Source organism: Arabidopsis lyrata (assembly GCF_000004255.2).
Source record: "Arabidopsis lyrata subsp. lyrata unplaced genomic scaffold ARALYscaffold_3, whole genome shotgun sequence".
In the NCBI taxonomy this organism is placed as follows: Eukaryota; Viridiplantae; Streptophyta; class Magnoliopsida; order Brassicales; family Brassicaceae; genus Arabidopsis; species Arabidopsis lyrata.
In genome coordinates, this window is record NW_003302553.1 from 9268463 (window position 1) to 9279857 (window position 11395).

Sequence of the window (11395 nt, forward strand, 5' to 3'; positions counted from 1 at the left end):
TGATACAACTAAGAATATAAATAATCGCTTCTCCAAGATAATCCTACCTTAGTATTACGAGGAGATGGTGGTTATGTATGTGGAGAGACCACCGACTCTACAAGAGGTCATTTCCGATGACCTGAACATTGAAGTCTGGTCGGCGAAGATGAAAACCACTCTCACAGAGAAAGGACTTTGGGATGTTGTCGCGAACAGAGTCCCGCCGGATCCATCGAAGATTCTGTTTTCAGAGAGGCTCTCTCAGCTGCTTCGGCTAAGGATCTTTGGGATATGTTAAACCAAGTACCTGATCATATGACTCCACATGAGAGGTTTTTCACCTCTTTAGATAGAACAAAGACAGCTAAGGTTAAATTCACATCTAGGGATAAGACCATCATGGCAGAAGGAATTGGAGATGTGACTTTCATTACTAAGGAAGGTAATCAGACGATCAAGAATGTGCTTTATGTTCCAGGGATCGAGGGAAACGCGTTAAGTGTTTCTCAGATGGAGAAGAGCGGATTTGGAGTTGCTTTTGATGAAAAAAGATGCACTATATGGAATGGAGAAGACTGGCAAGCGTTTTGGTAAAACCATGTGGGAAAACAGAGGCTATTGCTTGCGTTGGAATGTTGTGATTGAAGGTAATTCTCAAAGCAAGAAGAGAAAATTTACACATTATGATTTTTCATCTTAGAGCCATGCAGAAACAGATGGATGGATTTGGTTCGGTTTAATTGGTTTTCATTTTGTTTCTTTGTTATAAGAAAGCTAAATAATTGAACAAAGCATTTTGTTTTCTTTGTTCTAAGAAAGCTAAATAATTGAATAAAAGTTAAGTTAAATGATTAGTGCAGCCGTTTTTGTTTATTTGTGATTAAACTTTTATTTATTCGAGGATGCATTTAACTATGGGAAAGGCAAAAAGGCTCAGCCGTATTAGCTAACCGGATTAGCTAAATTTGATCACCCTTGAAAATACGAACCAGATCCGATTCAAGAACTCCCTAGTAATTTTAACACGCTCGAACCGAGCAATTTGGATAAAAAATTTCTCCGATTGCCTTAAACCAAACCAAAGATAGGACCTAAACCGAGTCTAAAATCAAATGGTCTACCCCTAAACCGATCATATGGTGATTTTCAAATTGATTTAGGGTTTACGGTTAGGCTTAATAATGTTGACTATATATATAGAAACTGTTCTAGCGATCGAATAAACTATTCACACATTCTCCGAGAGAATATAGAGAAAAGGAAGTTTAAAGAATCTCTGACGGTTACGGCTATGGCGGCGACGAATAAACAACAAGACGCTTTTTCCGATGACTTTGACTATGAAATCTGGTCTTCGGTTACGAAAACTATACTAAAGGAGAAAGAACTCTGGGATGTTGTCGAGAACGGAGTCCGGCCAGATCCATCAAAGATCCCAGAGTTAGCGGCGAAGATTCAATCCGACGAACTATCAAAATGGAGAGATCTCGCCGTGAAAGACATGAAAGCGCTTCAGATCTTGCAATCTTCTCTCCCAGATTCTGCTTTCAGAAAGACTCTCTCTGCTTCTTCATCCAAAGAAGTTTGGGACTTGCTTGAAAAAGGTAACGAACAAGCAACGATACGTAGATTAGAGAAGCAATTTGAAGAACTCAAAAGGAATGAAAAAGAATCTACCGATTCATACATAGATAGGATTATGGAAATCGTTGGTGAGTTACGTGTTTTGAAAGTTGAGAAATCTGAGTACGAGATTTGTAAGAAGGTGTTTGCTTCGCTCTTAGAGTCATACGATGAGATACAATCAATGTTGGAGGAAATCATGAATGTTCATAAGATGACTGCTGCGAGTCTTTGTCAGTATTTCTTCCTTAATGGATATGATTTTGAATCAGTTAATGAGCAAGTTTTCCTTGGACTGTTGAAGAATTTGAGGCTTAAATCAAAGTCTAAGAAGTGGTGTGACTTGTGCTACAAGGTTAGTCACAACTTTGAAGACTGCAAAAGAAGGAATCCGATATATGTGGAAGAAGAAGAAGAAGAAGAAGAAATTGTAGTTAATTATGTACTGTCGACGGATGTAACTTTAGGGGAAAAATCATATGATGAGGATATTTGGATGGTATACGGGCTTGCTACGATTCACATGACTCCATATGCGAAGTATTTCACCACTCTAGACAGGACACACAAAGCTAAGGTTGGATTGGCTGATGGAAAAGTTCTTATGGTTGAAGGAAAAGGAGATGTTAAGATCAAGATGAAGGGAGGGAAGAAGAAGACTATCAAGAATGTGATTTTTGTTCCCGGCCTCAACAGAAACGTGTTAAGTCTTAGTCAGATGACGTCGAGAGGCTATTCATTCACAGAGGGACGTGGAGGCGAATGCATTATCCGCGATCGGACTAAGGATGAATTTGGGGAAACTTTGTGGATGTGGGAAGAGAAAGGATTGGCTTTGCGTTTGAAGGTGATTGAAGGTAATCTCACCTCTTAATGAGCTCTGTCTTCAACTTTGGTAGAAGACTTTAACACGTAAGATGGGACGCTTATGTCTCTATGTGGTTTTTTAGTTTCGTTTTATTATGTTTTCAGTTTGTTCTTCTAGTAGTTCATATTCTGCAACTGCAGTATGAATTAGTCGTGTGCTCTTTTAACCTAGGACGGCTTGTTACGTATTAATCTAGTTTTCAATTACTATTTTGTTCTTCACTATGCAATGCCTTTGTCAAAGTTTTGTTCATGGTGAAAAGGAACAGAAATGTTAGACAAACATCTTAAAATCAATGTGTCGAATGATTAGTAGTTTAATACAGTCGATTTAGGGATTATATTTGTGGCAGGTAAAATCGTCAAACACTAGATAAAAGAGCTAACATGTTGGATAAATGAATAATCTAAACCGAGACATTCAAATTAACCCCATGCATCCCAAATCTATACTATTAATTGGGAATCAGTCAAAATTAAATAACTTTATAAAGTATAAAATATTACATAAATTGCCATTAGGATAATTACAATCAAAGACTAAAAGAAAAAACACGTGCAAGGTTAAAATTATAATTTGAAAGCAAAATACCCATGGATCATGGGCAACTGGATCGGTTATTTACGCGGATTCTGAGCTTATTTTCGGATTGACACGCATATCATATAATCGACCCGGACGGTTGGAAACTGTCCAATTTTTTTTGAACAAAATTACCATATAACAAAAGTAAAGATATTAGCAAAAAAATCGTATCCCTACAATTTCGTTTAATAATTAAGGTGCTAACAAATTTTGTTCGTATTCACTTACCAAAAAATCCAAATTCAATAAAAAGAGTATATTCTTGGTTTGTAACATTTTGGAGAGTATTATCCTTTGCGAATAATATTGAACTAAAAATCTCAATCTTTGCAAATCTTACTAATTCTTAACCAAAACTCTATATATGAATCTTAAAATATATAAAAACAAAAAAATCTAATGTATTGCCTAAAACGTCGTTAACCACCAAAATTGCTAAGTTGTGTGTAACCACCAAAACTCCTTATAAATAGGTACTACTCTTATCATCCTTGATCCTTAGGTATATTAAACCTAAGTATTTATTGTTAGTATCTATCTTTTTTCTCATGGCAACTTTTATGAATGTTTATGACTTACACAATACTCTGTTTTTTGTGTGTGAAACAATAGAAATGGTACTGATTATTTGTTTTGCTTTCGTTTCTTGATATATGAAATTTCACTTTTTATGATTCGTGAGTATACTAAACATTTGATGTGTTGTGCAGATAGTCCTAAACAAGACAAGTAAACCAACTGTAAGTCTCTAAACATTTAGTATAGATGAGCAACTGTTAGATTTTTCATTCATTTCTTGAAGATCAACAAGTTTTCTAATCTGCACTTCATCAATTTATATCATAGGTTACCAAAAGACGATCTTGCTCTAACATGTTCTTGAAAATAAGCTAGAAGAAGAAAAAGTGGAGCTAAAAGAAGACTGCTTTCTTCTGCTTCCACAAAAGGAGACCATCATTGAGATATATCAATCTAATTAAGTTTCTTACAAACTCTAAAGTGCTAAACTAAATCGTGGAAAATGATTAAAAGTTGTTTATATTCCTAAAAATAATATTTAATCATTTTAGTTTATATTCCTAAACTAAATCGTGGAAAATGACTTATTTAAACCTTGAGTGATAAAGGCTGTGAATAAGGTAAATCACTCTTTGCTTTGGAATAAGTCATAGTGTAATAACTCTGGTCTATGGTTGGCCTAATTTCAGGTTAGGAGTAATATAGTTCCAAATACAAGACTATAAATGGTTTGTTTCAGGAGTTGTTCAAACACTTTCATTCATCTATAACTTGGACGAGTGTATTCATATATGATGCACAGATGGGAAGTTTCTCTATCTTATCATTTTTGGTTTTAGTGAAAACAATTTCATACTCTATTTTTTATTTTGTTGGTTGTTTTACACAGTAGATCTTCAATTAAATAATCTGATCTAAAGCTTAACCAAATACTTAAATAGCAGCCTCAAATCTCCTCTCTTAAGTGAAGTGTTTTTGTTTGTTTTATTTATAGGTTTGATATAGTTAAGTGAAATGATTTTTAGTGATGAACGTTATTTATTGTGGAGTCACAACATATTTATATGTATTAATAGAAACTAAACTAACCTTTTGTTCCAAAAGGACCTTCTTGAAGTTAAGATCAAGCAACTTCTTTTTCTGTCACAAAAAAATGACAAAGTTTTGAGATGTGAGTTCAAAACCCAATGTAATGAGGTGTTTGAAATCATTAAAAACAAACCAAATGATAAGACTACTTCAACTCCACTATGATCCATCTTGCATAACGGGATCTAATCTAGCAGAGACATTAGAAAAAATCAATTAGAATCAGAATAAAATCTTTTCGAAGGCAACATTTATCTTTCACACTCTAGAAACAAGGATGCAATTAATCGGAAAGACCAAAGCTAAGGAAATCATCACCGCAGATGCATCGAACAAATATAAAATCGTATATCCGAGCTCTGAAGACACTAAATTTTAATCCGAATCATCAAATTCAACAGATTTTTGATACATAGGATTGAAGGAGAGCACCGCGAAACCCGGAGGCCCTAATTTCGGAATGAAAGGGGGAAGAAGAACATAAAGTAGCAAAGGTGTAGTTTTCAAGAGTTTACTATTTACAAATGAGCTTCAGATAGAACCGACTAAATCTTTTTTTTTGTCGTCTGAATTTTATTAATAGACCAAGAACGGATACAAGTTGAAATTACATATGCCGGCGGACAACAGAAATGTTCCGAGACTCATTAGCCCAAAAAAGAGAAAGCAAAGCCCCAAAGTACAGGGAAACTGATTATAACCAGGTAGAGAAACAAAATTCTAAAGAAGAACAAACGTCATGGAGAAAAGGTAAGCTAAACACTATAATTGAACAAAGACACGAGAGACTCCCACAAAGTTTTCCTATAGAACCTGTGAAACGCCAGAAGCACCAATAAGACCGGATAGAGCTCACACCGAAGAAAAACCAGTAGAAAACTGACAGGGAGGAAAGCAGAAAACCAACTCGACCAAAGACACAAATACAACTACCATCATACCTCACCAGCCAAACGAATGGAGCAAGAAACACTAGGAACAAGGTAGAACACCTTGAAAATCGACTGGAGAAAAGCCAACATAGTGATTTTGATGAATATATTTTCAGTAAATATAATTATTTGATGTGTTTCATTTGATGTAGGTAAATTTATGTTTGTAGAAGAATTGCTTTAATTTGATATAGATAAATTTATCAAGGTTTTTTAAGTAATTTATTTTCCAAGAAAATATTTATTTTAGGTACCATAATACATTATTTTAGGTACTACTATCCGGTTGGTCAAACCAATCTGACCATCGGATTGGTCCAAACTTTAAAATACTAATGAAACCATTATTAATTCTAATCACAAATTGGATTGAAACCAAACCGAATACCAAATTAGTATGAATATTGATTATACATTTTATACCAAAAAATATGTTTACAAAACCCGCACATACGTGCGGGTCCGAATCTAGTACTATAAATAAAAAACGCTACAAAATTATAACATCAATAATCTTTAGTATAAATTGTGTTTATTTTTGTAGATGGAAACATTTTTGGGATTGTTATTGATAGATTATAGTTTATACTCCTATAAGTCGATAACTAAAAAAGAACATTTCAAACTTGGCATGGAAAAGCGCAAAGGCAACTCTTTAAATTTACGTTTTGGAAACACGAGCCACCACTTCCCTTCCATTTTTGCTTACACATAGTGACACACATAGCATCATCGCAATCTGTTTTTTTTTATAAGATCATGACACATTTCTTGTCCTTGCGTCCAGGCCCGGTCCTTGGATATTTGGGGCCTCAAGCATATTTTAATAATATAATATTTTATTTAAAACTATTGTTAAAAATTTAAACAAAAACTGTAGAAGACAAGATTCGAACACAAGACTTGCCACTAACTTATTAACTACATAACCACTAGGCTAAATAAGTTTCTTTGTAATGTGGCCCTAAAACCTTTAATATATTTTGTGGCCTAAAGCAGATGCTTTGCCTGCTTTATGGGTGGGCCGGGCCTGCTTGCGTCTCTTTCGTATCCATCCCTAAAAAATATTTTAAATGTTCATCAATGTTAATTCATCTTCCTTTGTCTCTCTCTCTCTCAATGTTAATTCATCAATGTTAATTCATCTTCCCTTCAATGTAAATTTGTTATAATATGTTAAGAGAATCATAAAAATTAAAAGTAACGCAAACCTAGAACAAGGACAATCATGAAGATAGCAAGAATGGTGGCTTGGTAATTCATCTTTGATGATATATACAAACTGAAATGAAGATTTCAAAGTATAAGAAATGTATGTAATTGCAGGGTATATATATGTAAAAATCATATATATAAGCAATTAGATGCATACAAACAGTGAAAGGAGAATATCATTATACTAGAAAGAAATCAGTTAACAGTTGAATAGATTACTGTAAACGGGAAAATGATAAAATAATTAAGAAATATATATACAAATAAATTAAAAATGAAAACAAATAAACAACTCCATAAACTATATACCTAACTTCTCTTTTTACATTTGGTATATGTTGAATAATACAAAATACATTCTCAAAAATATAGATACTGTATGTAACAAAATCTGAAATTCATGCAATTTACATGTTTAAATTTATGATACACCGTGAGACGATTTATATTTAAAAAATTGTAACTTTTTAAATTTGATGATTGAACCTCACTCTAAATGATTGAAATTCTATGTATTTTACATCATTTATATTATATTATTTATGATAAGTATGTTTTAGGCTTTATTTGAATATATATATAAACATTCATTTCATTAAGTAATGGTGTATGGCGGGTGTAAATTTGAATATGTTATATTTGTCATTTTAAAAGAAAATTCTTTAAAGTCTATAGTTAATCATTTGTACTTTGTAGGTGGATAATAAGATGTTTGTTTACTATATAATTGCTGAATTAATCTATATTAAAAATCATAGTTGGTATAAAATGATATTTTGGACAAAGAAAATAAAATTAGTAAATGTTTCTATTTTTCTTTTTTGAAATTTCCTCAATGAATTATTTATATCTGTCATTATTTTTTTTTGTTCTGTATGTGTGTCCTTAAATGTAACAAAATAGAAAAGGAAAAGACAAACATTCATTAGACAAATTACATGACTACTACGTACTAACTTGTGTTATAGCACGATTTTTTTTTTAAAGTACTGGTAATTAATTAATAAAAGATTACAGTAAAACCTCTATAAATTAATAATGTTGGGACCATGATATTTTATTAATTTATAGTGATATTAATTTATCTATAAATTAATAATTATTAATTTATAGCATAATTTAATATTTATTAATTTATAGAAAGTTTTGTTTAAATTGTGAAAACTTTTTTTAAAAAATACGAGCTAAAGCAACGTGATCTAAATAATATTAATGTTTTGAATGTTATAAATTTTATAGTTTGACTTAAGTTTCTTTTGACAATAACAGATTATAGAATTCACATATATAAACGATATACATAAATTAAAATCCACAAATAGTGACATCTATTGTTGTATTTCAAAAACCTATACAACTATTAAAACAAAAATTATGCATATTCAAATTTGAAAACTTACAAAAACTTTTGGCTATTTTTATGAAAAACACTAAAACAATTATATATATATGTGCAAATTTACATGATTATTAATTTATGATATTATTGGGACTATATTTTTACATAGGGATTTCAAAAAACTTATTATCTTATTATCTTATCGAATTTGGTTAATTTTTACACTGGCCCGACTCGGGACTGGCAAAATTTATTAATTTATCGTGTTTATTAATTTATCGAGTATTAATTTATAGAGGTTCTACTGTACTATGAAGGTATCATATTTGACATACAATTTGTATTTTTCTTTTTTATTTTTAAAATTGAAATTTGGTTGGCTAATTTTGATATATCCGTGCTAGGTAATCATCGTCGGTGCACCAAGGGTGAAGATGAGCACAACTCCCGTACCCGTTTCCAAATCTTGGTTTTAGAGGCACGTGATCATGTTGTTGTCACTGAATATCAAAAGTAATACACATTGTTAAAACAAATAGAAAAGAATAGAAGTTCAAAATAAATTAATTCTAAAAATTGGAAAATGATTACGTTTAATTTCTTAATAGATATATATTTCCAAAGATTGTGTGTATTTATAGAGATTGTAAGATAAGTATTTACTGGAAATCTTTTAATGAATCTTCTTAAAGTTTTAGAAGATCCTTATAAAAAGATGGTTACCAAAGTAGAATAAATATCTTCAAGATTCTATAGATAGTGAAACATATTCAAGTTTTAGAAAATGTGAACTCAAAAGGAACACCATTTTTGTTTTGTCTCGAAAAGATGTGTTTTGCAGGAAATACGAACCCGTGCTCTACAATCTCTTTTTATATTTATATATTTTTAATTTGATAAGGATAAATCTATAAAAAGTCTCCTGCTAAATAAGAAATTGTATATTATGATTAGAAATTTTTGGTAAAGAATCCTAATGAGCATCCATTACACAACAACCATCGGTTCCTTTCTTAAAAACACAAAATATATTGTTTTCTTTTACGACTTGGTACTTTCTTTTATTCTTTTATTTAGATAGTTCGATTTTAATTATTTAGGTTTCAATTGTTTAAAATCTTTGTATAAGATAGTTTTCTGTTTTAATGTGTAGACATAACTATCAGATATACATTAAATGAGAAAATATGGGATTTTACTATTTAAACAGAACTGGATATCCAGAATATTTGCATTTCCATACTTACTTAAAACTAATACAACCTCTAATTATTAGAAATATCACCTCTTAATTAGCTCTGCCTTTTACTTTGGTAGTAGACTTTACTAGTAGGTGGACGAATATGTCTTTTATGTGGTGTTTTTTAGTTTGGTTACATTCTGTTTTCAGTTTGTTCGTTTAAACCATGTTCTGCTTACTGCAGTATGAATTAATCAGTGGTCTTTTAACCTAGGACGGCTTGGTTGGTACGTATTAATCTAGTTTTCAAGTATATATATTTTTTTGTTATTCACTATTCAATGCTTTTGTCAAATTTTGTTGATGATGAAAAGGAGACTGAAATGTTGAAATCAATGTGTCAAATGATGAGTAGTTTAGTGTAGTCGATTTGGGATTTTTATTTGTGGCGGATTAAATCGTTCAAACACTAAATAATTAAAGAGCTTTCGTGTTGGGTAAATGAATAATCTAACCGACACAAATCACATTAACCCATCCCAAATATTATAAAAACGCTACAAGATTATCACATCAATAATCTTTGTAGAGGGAAACATTTTGGGGATTGTTATTGATAGACTATAGTTTAAACTATAAGTCTATAACAAAAAATAAAAAAGAACATTTCATTCAAACTTGGCATGGAAAATTGCAAAGGCAACTCATTACATTGACGTTTTGGAAGCACGAGCCAACACCTCCCTTCCATTTTTGCTGACACATTGTGACACACGTAGCTTCGTCACAATCTCTTTTCATTATAAGATCATGACACGTTTCTTGTCCTTGCGTCTCTTTTGTTTCCATCCCTAAAAAGTATTTAAAATGTTAGTTTATTTGCCCTTTAATATAAATTTACTATAATATGTTAAGATCAGAATGGTAAAACTTAAAAGCAGAGCAAACCTAGAACAAGGACAATCATGAAGATAGCAAGAATGGTGGCTCGGAAAGTCATCTTTGATGATATATACAACTGAAAATGAAGATATCAAAGTAAAAAAGAGATGTATGTGATGGTAGTGTAAAGACCATATATATATAAGCGAGTAGATGAATAACCACAATAAATGAAGAAAATCGTTAATACTAGAAAGAAATCAGTTATCAATGGAAAATAGATACTGGAGATCGGGAAAATGATCTCATAATTAATTAAGAAAATATATTTACAAAATGATTAAAAACGGAAATAAATAACAACTCAACTCAATAAATATAGATACTGTTGTAATAAATTCTGAAATCTGTTACCAAAATAATTTGGGTTAGTGTCCGTTCTTGACCCATCTTGTTCTTTCGTTGTAATCGATATTTTGTGTATGTGGGTTCTCTTTCACCATGTAACTAGGTGATTGCCCGCGCGCATGCGCGGGAAGAATGCTGTATAAATGGTAAAATCATGTGAAATAAGGGATTGTTTAGGTGTTACTTGGTAGTGTAAGAAAAAAATGGTAAATTGTTTAGGATTTAGTGTGGTAAAATTATGGAAAATGATGAAATTTAAAAAATTCAATAATATTATAAATGCTAAAAAATAATAATAAATCATCTTTTAAAATCATTCACCAACAAAATAAGAAATCAACGAACATCATCACTCCATGGCATTCTCCTTCCGTGTGATGATTGGTACTTGGTCATTTTCAGGATTCCTGACATCCGATTAAGAACACCATAAACAGTGAATGTCCAGTCGCCAACTTTAGAGTTTTGATTGTAAACGGAAAAAAAAAATACTTACCAACAAAGCATCTCGTCGGTAATACTGAGATCCGGATTCAACATAATCCTCGTACTTCCGGTAACATTGGTACATCTCCACCTATGTTCCTGTGATAGTTCTAATTTCACAAACTTGATAATACATATCACTGTGTTACGTGAACGATGCTTCCATAAGTCATAGAACTCGACTGCAAGGTCACCCGTTAAACGACACTCTAGATGGATACACCTAATTTTAAGATTTGAAGAAGTCATATAAGACATTATATTCCTGGTTTAAATCTTTAAAAGAT

General features: G+C 31.6%; 2 protein-coding genes across 2 annotated transcripts; one reads left to right on the forward strand and one right to left on the reverse strand.

Moving 5' to 3' along the window:
- Positions 1-982: 982 nt before the first annotated feature.
- Positions 983-2694, forward strand: LOC110229772. Its single transcript, XM_021030602.1, has one exon. It carries the CDS (start codon positions 1274-1276, stop codon positions 2477-2479), a length of 1206 nt encoding a protein of 401 aa, XP_020886261.1. The 5' UTR covers positions 983-1273; the 3' UTR covers positions 2480-2694.
- A 3524-nt stretch (positions 2695-6218) lies between these two features.
- LOC9319348 (putative defensin-like protein 120) lies at positions 6219-6861 on the reverse strand. The gene is given in 4 exon segments (XM_021031401.1): positions 6219-6347; positions 6349-6374; positions 6629-6655; positions 6810-6861. Coding segments are annotated over 4 exon segments (234 nt in total).
- Between the last annotated feature and the right edge of the window lie 4534 nt (positions 6862-11395).